We start from the raw sequence: 24,375 nt of genomic DNA, 5'->3' as shown, positions 1-24,375 counted from the left end.
GCTATCTATCTATTACCTCAAGATCAACAAAAAAATCCTTCAGTGCTCTTATAAAAAAAATACATAAGTAAAATCAGCATTCATATGCAAGGTTTAAGACTGTATCTCATTGATATTCAACATTTAATCACATCCAAAGAGTCACCAGTATATGCAATTTAGGGAGGCAGCCGCCATCTTTTTCACCTTCAATTGTTGTCTGTATGTGGTAGGACTTAAAAGTGTGAAAATAGCAGGATGTGAATTCCTTAAGGAGGATGCAGATATTTTTGGGCCCAGAAAAAATATAAATCAGGGGAAAGTGTGAATTCCAGGAAAGTTTCATTGTCCACATGGGAGAACACACTTACCTCATTGTATATTTGAGGATGGGCTTGGACATATGGCCGTGTGAGCAAAGCCTCAGCTTTTGCATTCCCTTCTCTTCCAAGCGGTAGCAATGAATGAGCCGACAAGCCTAGATTTGGAATGTCCGAAGGATGCACTCCTAGCCAACGCACCGCAGGCACCGCAAGCTCCTCGGCATCTTTCGACATGGCCTCAAATAAAATTAACTATCAGTAGAGTGCAGAAAAAGTCTTAAAACATTTTGTAAAAGTAGGAATTTTGCGCTTTTAAATATTAATCAATTTTATCAAAATTACACATTTTTTTTTTAACTTTTGTAAGACTTTTTTTTTAGGTTTTTCATCTTTCTGATGCAAAAGACTATTTTGGATTATTTTATTTTTTCACCATGCCTAAGTCAATATGTGACGTGATGACCACTTTCCATCAAAACAGAACTCACCCACCAAACCAATCACTTCATGTGAAATGGACCTAGATGTGATGGTGAACAAGGAAATGGTCATTCATCACTTGTTTCAGAATCTTGACAAAATGTTCTTACCTTTTTCCACAGTTAAATCTGCAGCTAAAAGAATGAGAAAAATTTAATGCGATTTTGCCATGCAAGGTGATAAATGAGATTGATGAGAAAACCTCTAGTATTTGTTCATCCTCAATGGGTGTCTCACAAGGGTCTATTCTTGGACCTTTTCTATTCTTGATATACATTAACGATTTACCTACAACTTTATCATACACAGATAATATTACACCAATCCTATACGTGGATGACACAAATGTGATCATCTCCTCTTCTTCACGTAGCTACCTGATTGATAAAGCTAGGCAAGTTACAGAAATACTTGGTTAGTGGGCTAATGAAAACCATTTAATTGTAAACGCTGAAAAAAGCAAATTGATTCATTTCTTCACAAAGAAAAACCTCTCATCAAGCCTACTCATTAAGAGTAATCACAAATCAATTGAGCAAGTGTCTTCTCTTCAGTTTCTGGGTGTATGTTTGAGTTCAAATCCTTCTTGGACCCAACATACTGATCTCTTGAGTCATAAACTAAGTTCCACATGTTACTTACTGAGACAACTAACAAGGGGAATACACGACCTTCGTATCGCTGATTGAGCTCAAATTTTGCGATTCGGTAGTTTATGGGTACAAATGTAATATGCCGAAGTGAGAGGACGCACTTCTCGTAAATTTCCGAGAAAAAAGCAATTAAAAATCGTAAAAAATGAAGCCAAGCGATATAGATTGTTTTGAACGCCTCTGTTAATCAAGTGAGCGACAGCCCAGTGGATACGGTACCCAGCTGTGGTGGTGAAGGTACCCAGTTCGATGCTCGCTCAGGGGACTTCTTTTGTGTTGATTTTTAAGAATTTTATTGTTTAAATTTTTAAAGTTCGTTTTCTTATCTTCGTTACTACTATGGGATATATTTTTGAAAGAGTTTTTTTTAATATTTAAATCAGGAATGGATCAGCTTGGGATTAGGAACTGAGGATGAATGGTGGATAGAAACCCGGCATAGGCATTAGCCTGCTCTTAACGAAAGGCGCCGAGGGGACCACGGTTTAACGTCCCATCCAACGGACGGTGTACTGCACAACTAGTGTAATCCACATTACACGCAGGGATTGAATTTAGGAATGCCCCTTAAATCTTTTCCGAGATTTGGATGTGGAAGGCCAGTACACTGCCTCACCACTCCAGTTAATCCATTATTTGCAATTTTCAGGATGGAACTCATCATAAAGACATGCAAAGCAAAGCAAAGGTTAATCAAGTACCCACATAACATTGTATGTTTCCAGGAAAATTATTGAACATGCATGGTTGCTTCGAAGCTCGCTGACGTGTGTTTTCCTTCAAAAACTATGGACAGTCGTGGCGGTTGTGGAAAAAACACCTTTTCTGCTTGTGCGTGGTGCCGCAAATCACTTTGCTTTGCATGTCTTTATGATGAGTTAAATCCTGAAAATTGCAAATAAAGGATTAACTAGAGTGGTGAGGCAGTGAACGGGCCTTCCACATCCAAATCTCGGTAAAGAATTAAGGGGCATTCCTAAATTCAATCCCTGCGTGTAGTGTGGATTACACTAGTTGTGCAGTACACCATCCGTCGGATGGGACGTTAAACCGTGGTCCCCTCGGCGCCTTTCGTTAAGAGCAGGCTAATGCCGACGCCGGGTTTCTATCCACCCTTCATCCTCAGTTCCTAATCCCAAGCTGATCCATTCCTGATTTAAATATTTAAAAAAAACTTTCAAAAATATATCCCATAGTAGTAACGAAGATAAGAAAACGAACTTTAAAAATTTAAACAATAAAATTCTTAAAAATTAACACAAAAAAAGTCCACTGAGCGAGCATCGAACTCGCCACCTTCACCTCCACAGTCAGGTACCCTACCCACTGGACTGTCGCTCACCTGAATATTAAATATTAATAATAGTAGTAGTAGTAGTAACCTTTATTTGCCCAGAGGACACTGAACACAGTAAAAAATACATGAGTTGAGTGTATAGGACACGTCATATACATATAAATGTTGCAAACAATAATAAAATAAAATACACAAGTGTATGGCACCATAATTTGACCAAAAGAAGTTCATAAAGTACATAAAATTTATTCCATATTCAATATGATTATTTTTTCCCCAAAAATTCCTTTACGGAATAAAACTATTCTTTCTTTAAAAACGTTATTAATTTCCTTTTGAACAGGACTGGGTCCTTTTCGTACTTAAAATCAGTAGGGAGCCTGTTCAGTACAAGAAGGCCCATGGATTTAGGCCCCAAGGATGCATTTAAAGTCCTGCAATATGTTTGATGCAGATCTCTAAAGGCTCTAGTTTGGTGGGAATGAACATTGTCATTAGACATATAATTAAATAAATTTCTTTTAGCAAACATGCTTACATCATAAATGTAAATGCATGGAACTGTCAAAATATTTAACCTTTTGAAAAAGGAAAGACAAGGTGCATTAAAAGGAGCATTACATATTAATCGTATTATACATTTTTGAGCTTTGAAAATTGAATCAGAATGGGTGGAAGAACCCCAGAACAGAATACTATAGATAATTAAAGAAAAAAATTCTCCGTAATAAATTGAGAGTAAAATATCAAGGCTTACAGTATTCCTGATACTTCTGATGAGGAAGCAAATAGAGTTCAACCTACTACGAAGATTGCATATATGTTCGTCCCATGACACATTTTTATTTAAAACCACTCCCAGAAACTTGGAACTAGAAATCTGGGGTATGCGTGATCCCCCAAGATCAATGGTCAATATAGCAGGGGGTTTATTTTTATTGGAAAAGTATATAAGTCCAGACTTGTCAGGATTGAGTTTCAAAAGATTTTGTGAACACCATTCACACAGAAGTTCAGAAACTCTAGATGCCCTCAAGGACAAATTGTTTAACGATGGTGCTGATACAATTACATTAGTATCATCAGCATATAAAATTGGCTCAACTCCTTGAACCGTCTGCAAAATTTTTGGCAGATCATTAATGTAAAGTAAAAATAGGATAGGGCCCAGGACTGAGCCTTGGGGTACGCCAAATGTAACTTCTTTACTGGGAGAAATAAAATTAGTGCCATTCTTTGATAAAATAACCTGTTGATGTCTTGTACTGAGGTAAGATTTTATCCAGTTATAAGGGATACCTCGAATACCATAGTGTCCTAATTTGGACAAGAGTAACTGATGATTGACTAGGTCAAAAGCCTTGGAAAAATCAAAAAATAGCCCCAAGGTTTCGATTCTACTATCAAGATTTGAAAGTATTAAATTTACCAAATGATAGGTGGCTGTAGATGTAGATCTGCATTTCCTAAAACCATTCTGTGAGCCAGACAAAAGGTTAGAAAATTCAAGAAATGATACAAGTCGATTATGGAAGACCTTTTCAAATAGTTTCCCTATCTGATTTAGTAAGGATATTGGACGATAAGAATTCATATCCTGTTCGCTACCTTTGCCTTTATATAGTGGTACAACTTTGGCAGATTTAATGGCATCAGGAAAAACTCCAAGTTGTAAGGATTTGTTCATTAAAAAAAGTATATGTTCCTTGATAGAATTAGCTGATTTTTTTATCACAATGCCTGGGATGCCATCTATACCAGGACTACTTTTGTTAGGAATTTTTTTAATGATGTTCATCAGTTCCAATTCAGAGCAAGGGAACAGGTACAATGAATTAGGCAGACTTGTGTTTAAAGAATGATTGACAGGAATTAAAGTATTTGTAGTAGTCTGGTGGGACAAATAAAACTCATTTAAGTTAGATGCCATTTGAAAATAGTCAGAAATAACATTACCAGTGGAGTCCAGTAATTTGAAATCATGATGATCATTAATAGAACTCTTAGCTTCCTTTATGATCTTCCAAATTTCTTTAGATTTATTATCGGCATTAAGAATTCTACAGTTGTTAAATGTTTTCTTAGCCAATTGTAACTTTTGACGGTACATTTTTTTAAATGTTCTATACTCCAGGCTATCAATTGAGTTATATTTATTTTTATAAGAAATAGCTAGTTCCTTCATTTTCCGAGAGAGGTATCGTATTTCATCAGTAACCCAATGGTTTCTATTACTTAATTACTTAATAATAATAATAATTTTTATTGGTCAATAGTATTGAGAAATACATGGACCTCGTCAGATAAAAGTAGTACAAAAATATACAAGAGAAATGACATACAATCAAATATATATGGGTTACATCAGAATACAATTTCATCAGTACTATAAAGTAAAAAATTCATCAATAGAATATAAAGGATGAGTGACAAGCCATGCATGGGTCACCCTCTTGAATGTAGATAAACTGGTCATTCTAGCTGTAATGGGTAGGTGGTTAAAAAACCTAATGCTTTGATTAGGAAGGGAAGATTTGGTTTTCGTTAATCGACACTGGTTTATGGATAAGAAGTCCTTATTTCTCGTACTATAAGTGTGCATTTCACATCTTTTAGGGAAGATATCAAGATTTTCTTTCACAAATATCAGAGCTTTATACACATACATACTATAAACAGTTAAAATTTTCAATTTCATAAAAAGAGGACGACAGTGATCCTTAGACAGGGATTTGGTGAGTATTCTAATGGCCTTTTTTTGTAGCAGAAATACAGATTTTATGTCAGGGGCATTCCCCCATATTTCCAGACCATAGTCTAAATGGCTGTTAAAAAATGAAAAATATATACAACGCATGAAATCAGAAGGGATTGTCAAGCTTAGCTTTCTTAGGATAAAGAGAGCTTTGGATAGCTTTTTGTTTACTTCAGTGATGTGATAGCTCCAGCTAAGTTTAGCATCGAGGTAAAACCCAAGTAACTTAGTAGGCTTCAGGTTACCTGAGGTAGGCTTCAGGCTACATATAAGCTTTTGCGTTTTTTCCTTGTTTAGTAGAAAGCCATTTACTCTAAACCAATCATCAGCTATAGCTAGATGATTTTCTGCTCTTTCTACAGCAGAGGCAGTACTTTTACAAACATCCATTAGGGTTGTATCATCTGCGTAGAGAATGCAATTAGAGGGATTACTATGCGGTAAGTCATTGATCATTACTATGAACAAGATGGGACCCAGGACAGACCCCTGAGGAACACCAAATTGAGTAAAGACGTTCAAAACAACCTATATCGCTTAGCTTCATTTTTTACGATTTTTAATTGCTTTTTTCTCGGAAATTTACGAGAAGTGCGTCCTCTCGCTTCGACATATTACATTTGTACCCCTAAACTACCGAATCGCAAAATTTGAGCTCGATCGGCGACGCGAAGGTCGTGTATTCCCCTTGTAAGTAGTTCAGTAAGAAGGGATACACTCCTTACTCTGTACTATGGGGAGTTTTATTCCCATATCCTACACAGTATAATTTTTTGGGGTTCCTCTCATCTCAACTCATTGCGCATTTTCCGACTTCAAAAAAAGGCTGTTAGAATCATAGCCCAGAAACCATCCAAATACTCATGCAGACCCTTATTCAAGGAGCTAGGCCTTCTGCCACTGCCTTGAATTTATATAATGATTACTGTGTTTTACATCAAATCTAATATCATAAGCTTTCCCCTTAATAGTGACCATCACTCCCATCACACGAGATGCATGCATAACATACATTACACTACTACAAGGACAAAATTAAACAAACTTGGCCCGAGGGAAATGGGGGTACGACTATACAATAAACTCCCTGCTGATGTGAAAAATATTAAAAAATTTAATGCATTTAAAATGCAATTAAAAAGGTTCCTTCTTTCAGGTTCATATTACTCTTTGGAGGAATACTTACATGAGCAAAGGGCTTGATGGAATTATACACAATGTGATTTTTTTCCTTCTTTGTTATGAGTGATTATTATACGTGATATATATGTACACTGATTTTATGCTTTGTGAAGTAACTCATGTTTTTGATGGACGTGCCTCATACCTTGACAAATGTACCTTGGTCTTTTGAGCAAATAAAACATACTGTTATTATTATTGATCAGAAAGCTGATGACCAGTGGCAGACCTCAGCAAAACCAATTCTAGGAGGCAGGGCTCCTAGATTATGGTAAATAAAATCTGCACTAAACAGTACAAAAATGGACCAAAAGTCAGTACACAAAGTTGGTAAAACATCTATTTTCAGATAAAAGCAGAAAAAAAGTCGTCAAATAAAACATCCTTTTCCAAGAAAAAATTTAAACTTTCATCGAGCCAAATGCTCTTAAGCAGCACATATTGAAGGGTGAAATACTGAACAAAAGGTTATGCACAATATTGATGCTTAGACTATCACATCAACAGAAAAATATTAGCGAAATCTTTAAGCTTAACTTTGCAACTTCCTAACATAAAAAATAATGAACAGTCTTCTTATGCACGCAAATTTATAGAATAAAACTCATCTTCTCTAATATAATAAACTCTTCATCCAAAGTTGACCAAAATTCTTAACTTCCCACAATATTATTTAAATGTGTTCCGCTGACCTCGGTAGCTTTTCCACCTTGTTAGCACAGAAATAGGGAACAAGTTGGCACATTTTTCTCCATTAGGGCACTTGTTCCTTATGTGTGACAGGTATCGATGCTTTCTTCAAGAACAAAATTTAGCATAGTGTAACACGTGCTGAGCTCCTGAAGTTACGTAAACATATATGTATGCTGGCTACCAAGTTGAGCTCTTAGGCCCAACACTGTATACGCACCATGTCTTCATTAAATGGTACCATTAACACTCTGAAGCTCAAGCCTAAATATTCCTCGGCATGTATACTTTCTGTCATGGATCCGAGCCTGAGTAGAGCTCAGGCTTTCGTATTTCATTCCGGGGAAAAATATTCTGCGTGTATTTCCCGGGCCTGAACTACCGTATAAGCGTGTGTAAGAGGTGCACCTTTTTTCCCAGAAATTGCAGCTGAAAATGAGGGTGCGCCTCTTACACAAACTTCTTATCTTCCCCCCTCCCCTTCACTGGTCGCAAGTCTAAGGGGAACTGAGTGGCCTTGGTTTTCAGTAGTGATGGGCAAAGTCGATCATTTTAGTGATTCAATCATTTTGACTCGAGTCACATAAGTGATTCAATCAATTGATTCAATCACTATGATCGAAAAGACTCAAATCAAGATTCAATCACTATGATCGAAAAGACTCAAAGGAGTCATGATTGAAAAGACTCAAAAGGAATCATGATCGAAAAGACTCAAAAGGAATCAAGATCGAAAAGACTCAATCAATGGATGTAATAAATCACTTTGAATAATCGAATAAATACTGCCTCATCTGCGAAGAGCATTGGTAACGCTGATTGCTATCCATATTATCATTTCATATACTATTTTAATTGTGAATTCCTAGATGAGTAAATTAGATTGCAAAAATGAAGGAAGCAGTGTCATGAAAATATTTGGGAAGGCGAAACTGCCACAGTTTCTTAACACTAATAAAATAATTTCAAACTATAGTTGATCAAAATATAACACAAAATACACCACACACTATGCATGAATCTGATCTGCAGGATAATTTTATGAACGGCACAATAAAATATAACCAGCTTTAACTTCTACTTCTTAACGTTCTCCTACAGGAGTCATCTTAATATTTTCCTTTTACGTGTATTGGTGTTATTAATACTGATAACTGCTGGAAAACATTTAAGAAAAAGATTACACAAGTATTCAGTTCTTCATAACATAGTATTTAATTTTATCACAACTATTTCTGCCCTGACGAAAAGAGATTAAGCATCGGTCGTTCCAAATTTTGAATCAAACCGGAAACCGAGATGATTGATATGAAACCGGAAGTCGGAGTGATTGATGATTGATGATCGACTTGTTTAACGAAATGAATCATGAGTCATTTGATTCACCTAGTGATTCAATCTTTTTGATCGAATCGTTCATGATCGACCCATCACTAGTTTTCAGTGTGAGTCAGTCATCTGTAATCCTAGGTCAAAAACAAGCGGCAGACAGGGGAGTTTCTCCCTTAGTGACGTATTTTTAAAATGCTCCTGTTTGCTTTTCTTGTAAGCATCGCACCGTCACGTCGGTACCCCAGAGGTGAACATGGAAGATCGCACAGGGTTTTTCGCTCCGGAGGGCGCGCTAAATTTACTGCCACGAGTGGGCATCTTGCGGCATTTATACTGCATATAGTAATCGGTTATCAAAAGTAGAGAAACGCGTATTTTTGAAGGACATACCTGGTTAATAGTGAATATCTGTCTTGATGAGTAATTTCCATTACGCTGAGGACCTGATTTTACAAAAATCATCTTCAGACGCTAATATGAGGATTATTGCAACTGAAAATTATATTGGTATCAAAACTTGCGCTTTAAAAATTCAAACGAGTGTGCTCATTGTTGAACTAAATTGTGGATGGAAGAAATCAGAAATGCTTATGAGTGAAGAGCGCGGAAGGAGAGGTCCAGGGGAAGGAGCGCGATCCCTCCGTCTTCAAAGCAAGCAACGAAATACGGAGGGGAAGGAGCGTGCTCCCTCCCCTCAAGCTACGAGGCTATGAGCGAAGGAGCACGGGAAGAACACGTCCGATCTTGCATGTGACGTCGTTGCCTCCAAAGCGAAGGGGCGAAGGCGCAGTAATGTGATATACGCAGTTTGCGTTGCCTTAAGTTTCCAGTCCGTCTCGTCTTGTTTGAATGCGCTTATGCTACGCTTGTTTCTTCCAAAATTGTCCTGTTTGGATTATTATTTTGAATATTAGTAGCCTTGTTTTAACCATAAATCTTTGTGTCAAACAATTAGAGCTTAAAAACTTAAATTCTGTCAGATATGCGTCGCGTTAGATCTCTTTCTTTTTTTGAACCTCGTGCATGTCATACAATTATTGAAAGCTATCGAGATATCTTCGGGCTCACATCAGTAGATGACTCACCTAGCATTTGGCCTCCATAAACTGGGAGATCGATCAAGGTCACTTGGTGAGACGGGGTAGGGATGAAACACGTTTCCATTGTTCCCCTGTAACTTGATGTTTTCCTATTTTCCTGTGGGGTCTCGGAAAGGAAAAAAACGGCAGAGGCATAGGCTGATGTAGGGCCGAGTGTGGTTCCGTTAAATCTACGACGTGGTTATTATGCTACGGTGCTGAGACTGCCCCGATTGTTGTCCAAGCTCTTGGGAAGGTTCATGCTATGTGCCTGTCGTGTTTTGCCTTAAAAATTTCCACGGCTGCAATTCTATTGCAATACTCCTGCGAGAGCATTTAAACAAAATTGTTCGTGAATAGGACAAGCATCGTAGAGCAACGGCATATGCGAAGAGAGGATCAGAACTCTTTCTACTCCCTCTTATGCCGCTATTACCGCTAATTAATATTGAAAGAGAAAAGTTCGATAACTGTCGAAATTCCAGGCATACGTCTGCAACACTGCGCGATAGTATTTAACCCTCTCCTTCCTAAACCGCCCGAAACCGGCCGTAAACATTTCCCCGTCATGCACGAAGTTTAAATACCCATTTGCCCCACTGGTAGACCTATTTTTCTCGGCGATGAGGAATTTACGCAGGTTACTTCAATTAACTTACAATAACTTGAAATATATTTAAGTGTTTTGTTTCAAATTTTGTATACGTTTTAAGAATATATTAATTTATTGAAAGAAGTTGGCCTTACCTTATATTGAATTTAATTCCCTCCTTCAACTCCATTTTCTTGGTGATATTGATGATAACATCCTATTTTGCAAAGAGGTAAATCGCATCCGATGCATTTCCATGACGTTTCTATGCTCCGACCAGCGGGAGTTTTTCTTTTCTTAGAGCTGTAATAGGCACACACTTTTTTTCTACCCACGAACTTTACAAGAGAGTGTTGCTGTCTCTGTGAAAATGTGCCCATCGGAAGGATTCTTTTACGTCCCACTACTTTACGCGAGGAGAATTTCCCTATCATCTGCCTGTAAAGTGCTAAACGAAAATTCTTCTGTGTTACTCCATGCCTAGTATTTGAGGGTGAATTGGTTTCTTTGTACAAAATAAAACTGTTCACTATAGCCGTGTTTACGACGAAGGCAAATAAATATTTCCACCACTTTTTTGTTTTCCTACCTAAGCCATAGTAGCACCTTCTTTGATCAGCTCTGTCAACACCACCCATGTATTTGGTGTACAATGCAACTGAATTTGGACAGGATACCATAGTTTGTTTGTTCCCTTTTCCTGTTTTTCTTTGCACATAGACTTTGTTATTGAGATCGCAATTGGTTTGAAGGATACAGATATCCCGATTATCATGCCAAACCGTTGCAGTAACTTTTCCGCTCTGTAAATTTCTACTCTCTCCTCTTTGGAGTCTAAGTTTTTTTGGATATTTAAATTCCGCAGGCCATTCTTTACGAGATGATCTTGTAGTAGCGCATGCGTATGTGTTATTCATAAGTAGTAATTTCATGAGAGACACACTCGAAAAAAAGCTATCAAAGTACACATGATGATTTTTCCCTAAATAGTTTTTCATTAAATTCATTACAACTTGCGCCCCAAGAAGCATTTCACGATTTCTTTTATCTTTTTTCCCTAAGTACACATTTCCTTGCAGAACGTAGCCATGGGAGCTTGCTAAAACCCAAACTTTAAATCCCCACTTCGTTGGCTTTCCTTGGATGTATTGTTTGATGTAATGACGTCCTTTAAAAGCAACCATCGCCTCGTCAACACTTAATTCCCTACCTGGTTTATACTTTTGCTGAAAAGTTTCCATTACATCAAGAACCGGCCTAATTTTATGCAATACATCAAAACCCTCCTCTACCTTTTTTTTCCCGAGTTATATCACTAATATGGAAATATTTTGAAATTTTTGTGTATCTTCCAAAGGTCATACAATCATGAACAATTGAGCAGTCAATATTTTGGCTATGCCAGTAATCCCTGCTTTCAGGCAAATCGAATATTCCCAAGTATACAAGCACTCCAATGTATGCCACCATTTTATCGCACGTAACATCTACCCAGTCTTTTTCAGCCTTTCCTGAGGAATGTTGAAGATGTTCTGCATATTTGTTTGTGTTCTTGACAATGTTGTAAAAAAAATCTTCGCCCCCTAGCATATATTTTAGGAAGGAAAATTCATTGTCACCTATCGCCAAATTATGAATAGGCCCTCTCTCTTCTTTGAACTCCGACGGTTCTTCAAAAATCAGGGTGTCCCTCCAAGAGTCATGCACCTGATCATCACCTTTTAAATCACTCGTGCTTGGGGTAACGTCATCCTCCAATTCTACTTCACTTGATCTGTCACTATCACTGTATCCTTCTTCTCCATTCAAACAACTAGAACTATCTGAATCACTCGAAAATTCACTTCTGTTCACTTCTTCTGCGATAGCATCCTCACTTAAAGAAGCCATGGTCATAACTGAGGGGCATTAGGTTTCTTTTCATTTGAGCTGAGCTTCGCCTCCTTGCCATATGAGATAGGAAAAGTGTGAGAGTGCGTGTGACCACCCACAAACAGAACTGAGGGGGATTAATTTTCTTTTCATTTGAGCTGAGCTTCGCCTCCTTGCCATGTGAGATAGGAAAAGCGTGAGCTTGTGTGTGTCCACACAGAAAGAAATATCGCCATAAGATGTGACAGTCACTCTAAATAACACAGGGCAGGCCTAGGTTTTCGTATCACATCATTTCAAAACTGGCCCTAATAAAAATCCCTTTGTAACGGCTTAAGAATCTTCTCTCCTTACTTCCCAGTTAATATACCACGCTGGAACAAAGCACCTTATTGTCTCGGGATTTTAGCTTATGGTGACGACGTTCTGCTTCTTCTTAATGAAACGAGAGATAGGAAGGATGCTTGTGCTAGCATAGATAAACACTCTCAAGATAAAACGATGCCTATGAAGCTCAAAAGGCTGCCCAAAGTATAGCAGGCCAGGCCGGGCGGATTCGGCCGGTTTATGAAGGAGCGACTTAAATGGTGGCGGCCGGTTTCGGCCGGGTTATGACGGAGCGGAGAATGAGGCATTTAAACTTCAATAGGGAGAGGGTTAAAAAAATGCCGCAAAATTTTTTTCTTCATAGCTCCGATGCTCAAAATAGGGGTGCGCCTCTTACACATGCTTATACGGTATTTAGCCTATTTCTATAGCTATCTGGTCTTCTTGTATGGTAGGTGCTGTCATTTAATGGCAACTAAATGTACTTTCTCCCTATAAAATTTTATAAAAACACAATTAAAGCCCTCGGTTTCTCACAACCTGCACATAAAAATGCCATGGGCTTCAAAGTGTTAAAGAGTCGACACATGTAAGCAAATACCTAGCAGAATATGTAGCTATTGCTACCACATTTTCAAGCTAAATGTCTCAGTCTTAGTAACCTCAGTAACCACTTTCAGTATTGCTCTGGAATATATTGCACTACTTGCATTCGCCAAAACCCTAACTTCACCTACGTAAATACACCGCTTACTTGAGCAATGAAGTGGCTTCATAATAACAATGAAGATCCATTTCCCAGTTTGATCAATAGTTTCGTCGCACAATATTCTAACTGGCTTATCTTTTACTGCCTCTTTCAACTCCTAAGAAAAACTAACCGGCAGTTTTTGTTGAGGAAACCTCTTAGAGTAAGATTTTCTATTTTTTTAAGTGGTGTAACAGCCTTTATAAATGCTTCTGTTAAATCCTAGCTGAACTGCTGTTTATCTAGCTTGGTTGTCCAATGATTTATCTAAAGAGTCTTTCAGTGAAACCTGTCATGCCAATGGTCCTTGCTTCCTGCCTCCTGGGACTCCTTGCTTTTCTGAAGAACTGTGTGGTGCTAGGTGCTTCAATGCTCATGATCCAATCAGTTCTTGCATTGCAAAATTTGCACATGACATTCGAGTTTACCCATCTTGATTTTTGTTAACGATCAAGAGGTTAATACGTGGGTTAAAAGTGAAATTCATATCGCTAAGGGTGATTTTTTGCTATTTGGAATGCTGAAATTTGTTATTGTGTTCACGAGTATGCTGGCGAAGGATTTTATGTTTTTTGACAGACAAAACCAAATTTGTTAAAAAAAGCAAGCGCTTTTTGGCTGTTTGAAATTTAAAAAGTAGCAAAATGATCAAAAATCCTTTCAAAATAGAGAAAAATTCGCAAAAAAGTAAAAAAAATTAAGATTCGCGTAAAAACTGAAAATATGCCAAAATGCACGACAAGCTACAAAATTTTGCATTTGCAAACATCAAGTAGCCATACTAATAGGCAAAAATTAGGTTGCATAATAATGCAGGCCTCAATGTCTGTTTGAATTTCAAATTCTTATAGACTCATTTTCCATGATTTATGAGTGGTAAAATGAGATCCCAAGAAATATATTGTGTATTCACTAAGTTCTGTTGCTAGGGAAGCAAAATAACTAGCAAGAAAGAAATTATCAATTAAATAACTCAATTCCACCAAAAGAAATACATATGTTCTTATAAATGGAATTCTAAGCATGGAAGTAAGGAAACAGTTTATCTTTACTTAAAATTGATGGTTTGAGTGACTTGGTGAAATTTCTTCATTTTAAATGAAAAACTTTGTAAATTTCACACATGACTTTACTAATGACCAATTTCGCTGTGCGACGTCATCATCACCTGAAATTTACAAAGTTTTTTATTTAAAATATCACTACCAATTTGGAGTATGCCTTTCTATGGAGGGCAAGTATGGATGATGGCCTCAGCAGAGATACCAAGTGTGAAGGCTTTTGAAATGTGGTGCAACAGAGGGATGACGAGGATCAAATGGATTGACTGAGTATGCAATGAGGAAGCTCTAACAAGAGTAGGAGAGAGGAACAACTTTGTGAAAACCTGGATGAGGGCGGGCGTTGGAAAGTGGGGAGGTAGGGTCGTTATTTTAGGGTGGGGACAGAGGGAGGGTTCCAGCTGGTGTGAGCATACGCCTCTGTCAATGTCCTCTTATTCACAAGTCAGCTGAAATTTCTATTCCAAGGTAGCATTTACACTGGAAAAAATATCAGCTAATCTTTAAAATTTATTTGTGAAAAGATGCCTACAAGATGCGGTAAAAGTTAGCATCTTTGATTATATCAGGCAAGGTCAGAAATGCTGTAAACCCTTGTGATATTGTAAATCACGCTCTGGTCACTCTAAATCTCTGGCCATGAGCATTAGGAAATACACAATATATGTATTTCTTGGAATCTCATTTTGCCGCTCATAAATCATGGAAAATGAGTCTATAACAATGGTTGGAAAGGAATTGCCGTGATCTTCAATTCTCTTACCACTATGAAATTCAATGTCAAATCGTTACTTAGTGCACATTACCTTCATTGCTGGTAACAGGAGGTCATCCCTTGGCACCAAATCTGGGCTGTTCGGTGTATAATTGAAAACTTCCCACCCAAAATAACTAGTGATGGGTCGATTCCAAAATTTTATCGATTCCGATCCCGATTCCGATTCTGACATTTCGATTCCGATTCTACCGATACCGATTCCATCGATTCTGATGCCATAGGCTCCAAGAAAAATATCACTTAATTCCAGGCAACAAGAAAACCACTTTGAAAAATATTACTCTGTGAAGGAGTCAGTTGACAAAAGCATCTTTCACATAATCACTATGTAATTAAAATATAATAGCTTAATTTCAAAACAGAACATACCTGAGTACAGAAATTTTCATAGCTGTAATAAAGATTACATACTACGTATATGAATCATGTAATATTTGGCCCTTTCAAATTCTCAAGCAGAAAAACCAATTATTCTACATGCTCAGCCAGCAGGTTTTGACGTCTCCATGTTACAGTATTACTGCCTGCCTGAAAATTGCCTTTTGCTACACATGTGTGTTATAGGGCAAGTACTTTCCTACCAAAATTGCAAGATTTCGGAGACTTTGGAATTTTTATTAAAAATTATATCAATGATTTTTTGGATCTTGAATCTTCATGGAATTCAAGTGGACGAAGCGAACAACTATATAGAACTAAACTTTAGTTTTGTAGAGCCAAAAAAAATGCTATACTTCTCACGTCATTTAATCAACCTTAAAATCTCTTGCTTTTTTTAAGTTCAAGAAAGAAACTAAACGCTACAAATGAATATCACATCGGACGGTCGCAGTAATAAAAAAGACTAAAAGAGCCTTGTGGTGTGAAAACTCCCCCTACCGCGCGACTCACCTCGGCGAAGGTGGAAAGGGAAAAAGGGTATCGGTTGTTGCCTTTCACGGAAATAGTTCTTTTTTCTCTATCTTAAGCATGCTGACTTAATCTCTTCACTTTACTTCAATACCCGAGGCATATTTCTTATGCGTGGGATGGTTACAAAAAAACCCAATCCTTAGTATTTTCACTCGAGTAATGCGCTAAATGGTCAAGTCGATCTATATATAATCCTTTTTAACATCCTCAGTTTAGTGTTATAAGTCTATAAAGACGATTATCTATGCTTTAAATGACGATTTTCAAGACTAATGTTTTAAAAAACTTGAAAAATCGGCCTCAGTTACCAACCCAGCCGGCACAGCCCATACTGCATCTATATGTGAAGTGGATGCAATGTGTGACAGGATGCGTTAGAGTACCAAATATCCTTCTGTCATCCTTTGCTAGTTGCGCCTATGTATGCCATATTTTTCATGATGTGGTTTAATACTTAAAAATATCTGCAAATCCTCGCATTAATTATTATAAAATTTCAAGAACTATTATTATTATAATTATTCATTGTACAGTGAGTCCTCGTTTAACATCACTTACCGTTCCTGAAAAATGTGACGATAAACGAAATGACGTTAATCGAAGCACAATATCCCATAAGAAACAATGTAAAAAGTGAATATCGGCTCCTAGACCTCACAATTCCCACGCGAAAAAATTTTAGCGTATAATATTTGGGCCATTTATTACGATAGGAATGCCAAACTATGGCATAAACACGAGTCCCTGTCTTCATTGACAGCAATACCAGGGGCCTAAGTCTGTAACTTCGTTTTCTCCCGAGTTGGGAGAAAAGAGACTCGTGAAGCTCCAGTTTCATCCAACTGAAGTCTGTAACTCGTTTTTCCCGGTAACGGAGAAAACTTTCTCCCAGTAACGGAGAAACTGTTTCTCCTGGAGAGTATCTTTCTCCCGACTGAAGTCTGTAACGCGATTTGGAGAAACTGACGCGCCCTGGACAGGAGCTTCGGAGTCACCCGCCCGGGACCCGGCGATTCATTTTCTCCATAGGAGAAACGAGGAAAATACCAATGGCGGACCGTTGTGGGCGATCGTACTGCGGTTCTAATTGTATTCTAATATGGTTTTTTACGTATTTGTGACAAAATAGAACACGAAAATGCATTCTTCTAGTTAGGCAGGCAACGTTTGTAGTGTAATTAGTGGCAAGGATAGAAATTTTTGTATGGCTGCATTTGCAAGGAAACTATGTGCAGTGAACTTTCATTGTGCCTCTAGTATAAGTGAACAAAATTTGTGTCCTTAGTGAACCCCTTAGTGAATTGATTGCACATAGACAATGAAGTAAAGAGTGAAGTGTGTTGTGAATGTAACATCTTCGACGAAATTATTTCGCACGTACAGTAGAACCTCACTTATGAAACTTTCAGCGGAAAACCAAAAAAAGTTTCATAAGTGAGGAAGTTTCATATGTGAGGTTTTTCGGTATTCAGCATGAAATCCTTTCCTATAGGGGCCGGTTTGTTTCCAGGATGTAATTACTCATTTGGAGGCAAGAAATTGAAGCCTAATAATCTTATTTTCACACAAGCAACACCACAGATTATGTGTTACTTTAAGAGAAATATAATTCTACATTCCTGAACAACATTATCCGCGGTTGAACATCTAGCATTTCTGGTACTCATCTGCAAGGCTATCATACTGGAGAGATTTCGGAATGATGACACTAAATGTTCACAGAGAAGCCAATTTTTTAAAAAAGTTGACTCATTAAAAGCAGTTTCAGGAAATTCATTTCACCACCTATAGGCAAACCCATGATTGTAGATTAAAGAAATGAAATACCTAAGGAAAGTCATCCAAATTAACCCCATAACTAGGGAGCAAAATTTCACTAATGTATCACGAAGGCTTCCCACCCTATGGACCAGGGTTCATGTCATGGCTGAGGCAGAAAGTTTTCAGAGATGGCTGTATCCCTGCTTGAAAGTAGTGTGGACGGAACTTCCAGTGCAACACCATGTCCGGCAGATGGAACATTAAGCCCTGGTTAAGCCTATTGTTACAACCTGGCTAATTCCAACACAGGGTTTCTATACTCCCTCCCTTACCTCATGTCGAAAATGACCCCAGCTGTCGGTTTCTTCCCTCTAAATACCATGCCATAGATAATATGGAGCACCCGGCAGTGGCGTAATTATGGTGGGTCGATGAGGGGATAGATCCCCCTCCAAAGCCGCAGAGAATTTAAAAAAAAAAAATTTAAAACAAAAGTCTAGCTTTGATAAACAACAACTGCATCTACTCAAAGTTAAATTTTAGGAGCCAAAATGATGTAAAACATATTTACAGGCATGCTCTTTTTTTAAATTTTCCGGGAATCCCCGATGCCTCGGGGGGGAGCGCCCCTCAGGTACTACCATCACCCCCAAAGCATATTCCTAGTTGCGCCACTGGTATCCGGGATATTCCGTGACTAATAGGGTGGTTTCCTATTATTTTTTTATTGCCTAAATCGAAAGATTATTACTCCTGGAGTAAGTATTTCACGCTTCTAGATTTTTAAATGACGATATCTATTTTTCGCGATTAAATGAAAAGTGAAAATTTTCAAGCGCGCGAAAACGCGACGCTTAAGTATGAATGTCGGGAAGTCTCTCCGCGTGACGTATTTCTGGTTCCCCCTCCCGCCCTGCGAGGTGACCTTGAGGCGAGGCTTAGCGTTGATACGACGCAGGCTGCTAGCGGCTAGCCTAGTACCCTGCTGGCTGGTAGCGCTTGGCTTAAATAAGAATTATTAATAACTTATCAAACGAGGAAAACTTTCCGACCTTAGCCAGTTTTAATAAGTGATTGTTAAGACATGTTTCCCTGAGCTCTGCGCCTCATGCATGCAATGGTAACCTCAGACGACGTATAACTCCTATCTTCTCGTATAGAAACTAGGTCCCTGTGACGTCACGTGGAGTGGCATCGCATGGGCGCCAATCTGGCCCTTTTCAAATGAGGATAAAAATGGACCATTGCCATTCGTCTAACCCGGTATTTCTAAAACAAAATAATTTGTATATTATGAATACACTAATGGTGGGTAACGAATCGCAATCAATGCCTTTCGTTTTCTTTGATGAAGGAAACCACCCTATTGTAAGACTTTTCCGGTGCTTAGATCACTTTTTTTAAGTGAGCATTTGAAATAACCGCACAACTGCCGTCAGTGATGATTGAACAAAAATATATTAAGAGCTCGAAAAAATCTCCCCTCTCAAAAATGTTTACGCACTAAAAAAGAATTTTTCCGTGAAATTTTAGCAATAGTAGATTGAATCTACCGGGTATAGCTTCTCTGTCGGCATTCTTACGCGAATTCAGCGCCGGGAACTTCGACTCACAAGCCGTGTGACTCATCTTCACGTAATATTTTGCTTCCCCATATCTGATCACAACACCAGACTGTTTTTGTACTTCGGTATAATGGTTATAAGTCATTCCAGAGTCGAAAGGAACTGCCTTATCTTTCGCGTTTTGAATTTGACTTTAATGATTACGTTACGACTGACGACGCGAGTTATTCTCAGAGGACATTCGTACTAACTCTCGTTCAGTTAAAAAATAAACGCTTGCCAGCAGGCAGACTCAAGCTAATAGCTACTCAAGGTCCAACTTTGTTTGATTTAAACCCACTGAGATACAAGTTAGGTCAATTTTGATCGGCGCGCCGCGTAAGCAACTTTCCCCCGGCTCAATTCGTCCCGCGGATGCGGGATTAGCCCGCGGAATGAGACCATGCATGCTGTTTTTACCATCGTGTTGAATCACCATCGACTTACATCTATACTGCAAACACGATAATCTCTTTTGGATGACCATGGAAGCCAAATTTTTGGTACGGGAGGATTTTTAACGGCTCATTTAGGTGTTATTTCGCTGGGGCGACGGAAAACATAACCTTGGAAAATTCTAGACAATCTTCCGTTAGAGATAGATATTCCGAATTAACGATCATCTACTGCAGTTAAAATTAATACCTAATAAACAGCATCGCTCATTATTAAAACTTAGTATTCTTCATTGACATATCTATGTGATGAGCACATACTACCCCTGCTCCTGTGACTAAAATCGGCGCGCGTACCGCAATCTTCTCGTAGAGCAGTTATCTGAAAAGTCGTATAAGTGAGGTATTTTATCTCATTGGACTGGGAAAATACGTTTCGTAACCGAGTTTGTCGTATAAGTGAAAAGTTTCATAACTGAGGTAGGAAATACATGGGTTCATATGGGGTTATTCACCGGACCAAAAAAAATCGGCGTATAAGTGAGGTCATCGCATAACTGAGGGTCGTATAACCGAGGTTCTACTGTATATAACTTAGGCTACAAATCAACTGTGTACATTACGATGAAAGGTATCTAACTATTGCGAAGGGGATATGTTTCATATTTGAACTAGTCTTACTTTAGGGATACATCGAACGCCTGTTAATGTTCATTCGTTTGTTCGCTTCTAAGTTCTGTTTGATTTTATTACGTATTGCATCTATTACCAATTCCCAATTCGTTGTGAGATGTGAGCTTGGCAATGTTTACATTTCACGCATTTCGTTGTGTTGTTGTTTGTTTTTGTTTTGGTCATGTTACGGTGAGAGTGATAGTGAAATTCGAAGTTTGTTGGTGTTACAATAACTGGTTTAGCAATTTGTTTCAACCTATTCATTTAATTGTCTTCGCAATGTTAATGTGAAATAACGTAATCTGATTATAAGTCGTTAGTGATGAGTAGGATGTGAGGTGTAAAGAATCCTTTCGAACTTCAAGGAGTGCAAATTCTTTTAGTGTGTGCAAAGTGATTGGAAAGCCGATTATCATGTTTTATTAGTGTTACATAATAGTGTTTTATATTTATTGTGAGCCAAGATATTTATTGAAACAGTTGATTCCGAATATAATGATTATAAGTATTAAAAAGATAGAAATGTGTGCGTTGTAGTGCTGTATGTGATATGATGAGCAATAAATATGTACAAGTAAGGGTAATTTTGCTTTGTTTTCTCTATATATACCTCTAGTAAACCATTTTCCCCATGTTTTCGCTATTCTACGCTGTCAGTATTTGAAATTTTTAAAATTAGCGAGGCAGGTTGTTGTGTTTCCTAAACTATAACATTTTGGGAGATTGTAACATATGTTACTAATTGCTGGCACGTAGGTATTTGCAAGAATAAATATGTACCATTCACACATTTATCTTAACGTTATTTTCTTTACGAATTTTTTCTGCATAGTAAAGTTTTTCAATTTTCTTTTTCCACTCCCACATTGTGTATTTCAGCTTTTCGAGGATAAATGCATGTAATACTGACGTTGATAGTTATGTTTTTCCATACTCATCATGCATTCACCAATGAAAGTAAGCATCCGAAGTGCAAAAAAATATGCCATATATATCATCAATGAATACAGTGGCCGTTTGTATACAAGATTACCTACATCTAAAACATAAAAATGCTTTGGTGTTACGCATTAGTCTCTCCTTTTTCAATGGTATAATATACTCTTTTGTGTGTACTAATGAATCTGTGTAATATATCTGCGATGGATTTAAATCGATTTATCCACTATCAATTATAATTTCGATGCATCAATTTCTTTTATTTGAAAGTTTAACTTTAATGATGAACGAGTAGCCCTTCCCTAGTAGAAAAAAATGTGTTCTTTTGGTGTTCTTTATATGTTCATTCAGTGTTCAAGTGTTCTTTTGATGTTCTTTTGGTGTTCTTTTATGTTCACCAATTTCTTGGTGTGTTCTTTTGATGTTCAATTTATGTTCTTTTTATGTTCATCTCAGTGAACACAAAATGAACATTTTTCTTTATGTTCATTTTGTGTTCCCTTTGAGTTCATTTTATGTTCACCATGGTGAACACAATATGAACATTTTTTTATGCGTTCATTTTATGTTCACTTTGTGTTCATTTTATGTTCACCATGGTGAACACAAATTGAACATTTTTTTATATGTTCATTTTATGTTCACTATGTTGAACACAAAATGAACATTTTTCTTTATGTTCATTTTGTGTTCCCTTTGAGTTCATTTTATGTTCACCATGGTGAACACAATATGAACATTTTTTTATGTGTTCATTTTATGTTCACTTTGTGTTCATTTTATGTTCACCATGGTGAACACAAATTGAACATTTTTTTATATGTTCATTTTATGTTCACTATGTTGAACACAAAATGAACATTTTTCTTTATGTTCATTTTGTGTTCCCTTTGAGTTCATTTTATGTTCACCATGGTGAACACAATATGAACATTTTTTTATGTGTTCATTTTATGTTCACTTTGTGTTCATTTTATGTTCACCATGGTGAACACAAATTGAACATTTTTTTATATGTTCATTTTATGTTCACTATGTTGAACACAAAATGAACATTTTTCTTTGTTGTTCTTTAAAATAAACCAGTATAAAAATTCTCATTCCTTGGAGGTGATTGTGGATAACTGCAGTTCATGTGTCATGACAAGTAGCTTTACATAAAACAAGTAATACAGATGATTTTGGAGACTTTGTCTACCAAAAATGAGTTTGAATTTCGCCATCTTGAAATCCACAAAACTGTATTTTTTAGCAGTTTTCCATAATATTTCTAGAAATTTAAAATAATGAATTTCCGGGAAAATTATCCCAAAATGAAGGCATATCATCAAAAAATGGACATTGAACGATCCGAGAATGCAATCAAGGAACACCTGAAAACACTCTCAATATGTACTTTATTGCATACTAAACAGGGATAAGGCCTGAGCATTTGGCTTCTACTATTAAGTTAGTTTCTAATAAATAAAGCTGGAAATAAAATAATTTGAAACATATCCAAACACTGACATCTGATTCGCAAAGATGTGAAAGTGTTCATGGTAATGATGGGACTTTCGTGAAAGCTTTTTCTTTGTTGTTCAACAAAATGTTCTTTTTATGTTCATTTTGTGTTCTTTTGATGTTCAAAAAAGTGTTCATTTTGTGTTCAAATTATGTTCTTTTAATGTTCACAGACGAGTGTTCATTTTGTGTTCTTTTTATGTTCACAGACGAGTGTTCATTTTGTGTTCTTTTTATGTTCTTTCTGTCACAAAACACATAAAAAGAACATAAAGTGAACATTCGGTGAACATAGAAGGAACACAATTTGAACATTAAATGAACATAAAAAGAACACTGAATGAACACACTTTTTTCTACTAGGGTTATTACAGGTGAGAATCGTTTGATTTCCCTCTCGTTTTTTTATTTGAAACAAAGCTTTTCTATTGGTTCTTCACGGTATCGCCGGCTTCGGATTCAATATTTTTCATACCTATCTGCTCTTCCTATCCGATACCGAGAATTAGAGTTTTCTCCGGTAGCGGCCAGGAACTGATGTTTTCTCCGCCGAGTTACGGACTACAGTCGGGAGAAAACTACGGGAGAGTACACTTTCTCCGGAGAAAGGAGAATTCAAGTTACGGACTTAGGCCCCAGCAGCGACGTACATCCTTCTCCATTTTTGTATCTTCCCGCGTTTGTTTTTTCGGCTTCGCTATGGTGGTCACCTGGGCATCATCATCGCTGAAACATCGTCGCAGTTACAGGAAACAAGATTAATTGAGAACACGGCGAAAAAGTGACGACAAATACTCCGAGTTCTAAACGGAAAAATTCCTAGAAATCGCTTTTCAGGTTCCAGAAAACCGTTATGTCAAGTAAAATTTGCTAAAACTTTACTTGACATTTACGCACTTAACATTTGCGCACCTACCTAAGAATTCATTTTGCATAAAATTTGCTATAAAAGTAATCGAAATTGACAATAAACACACCGTTTTACACTTCGTTTAGACTGACTGCATTACCGCCCACAAAACGAACAACCTGCAACGCCCGCCGCTTCGCATTATTTCTCGCGCGAAATTTAAAAGACCTGACCAGACCTGACGTTATCGCGAAGCAAAGGTGCGATAAACGAATGACGGTCTCAAAATTTTCGTGACGTTATCGCGAAACGACGTTAACGGGGTGACGTAGAACGAGGACTCACTGTATTCAAGATTTTCACGAACATACGGTACTACCAATGACTACAGCAGTAGGTATGGACTTGTTGTCTGGTAGCCATCTTTCCCTATCTCGACGTGTTGGAGCCTCGTAGATTGAGTGTTGTGTTGGGCGTGTTTTATAGTGATATTTTATAATTCTGACCATTGCAGCAATTTTGACTAATCTCCCGGTGTCGACCCTCGCTCACTCATTGGCCTCTACTCTCCTGGATTTGAAATCTGCG

At 37.5% G+C, this 24,375-nt stretch overlaps 1 protein-coding gene across 5 annotated transcripts in view; it reads right to left on the bottom strand.

Moving 5' to 3' along the window:
• The window catches only part of LOC124168921 (meiotic recombination protein SPO11), a 131,504-nt gene that overhangs the window by 63,366 nt on the left and 43,763 nt on the right, over positions 1 to 24,375 (bottom strand). For 3 of the 5 annotated variants that reach the window (XM_046547314.1, XM_046547315.1, XM_046547313.1), the window contains exon 7: positions 351 to 539. The exons of the other annotated variants lie outside the window; for them this stretch is intronic. In XM_046547314.1, the coding sequence (XP_046403270.1) occupies positions 351 to 539 (189 nt within the window). The remainder of the gene's footprint in view (positions 1 to 350; positions 540 to 24,375) is intronic. 5 annotated transcript variants of the gene reach the window in all.

Source organism: Ischnura elegans, chromosome 12 (genome assembly GCF_921293095.1).
Source record: "Ischnura elegans chromosome 12, ioIscEleg1.1, whole genome shotgun sequence".
Taxonomy (NCBI): domain Eukaryota; kingdom Metazoa; phylum Arthropoda; class Insecta; order Odonata; family Coenagrionidae; genus Ischnura; species Ischnura elegans.
This window is presented reverse-complemented; position numbering and strand designations above follow the sequence as displayed.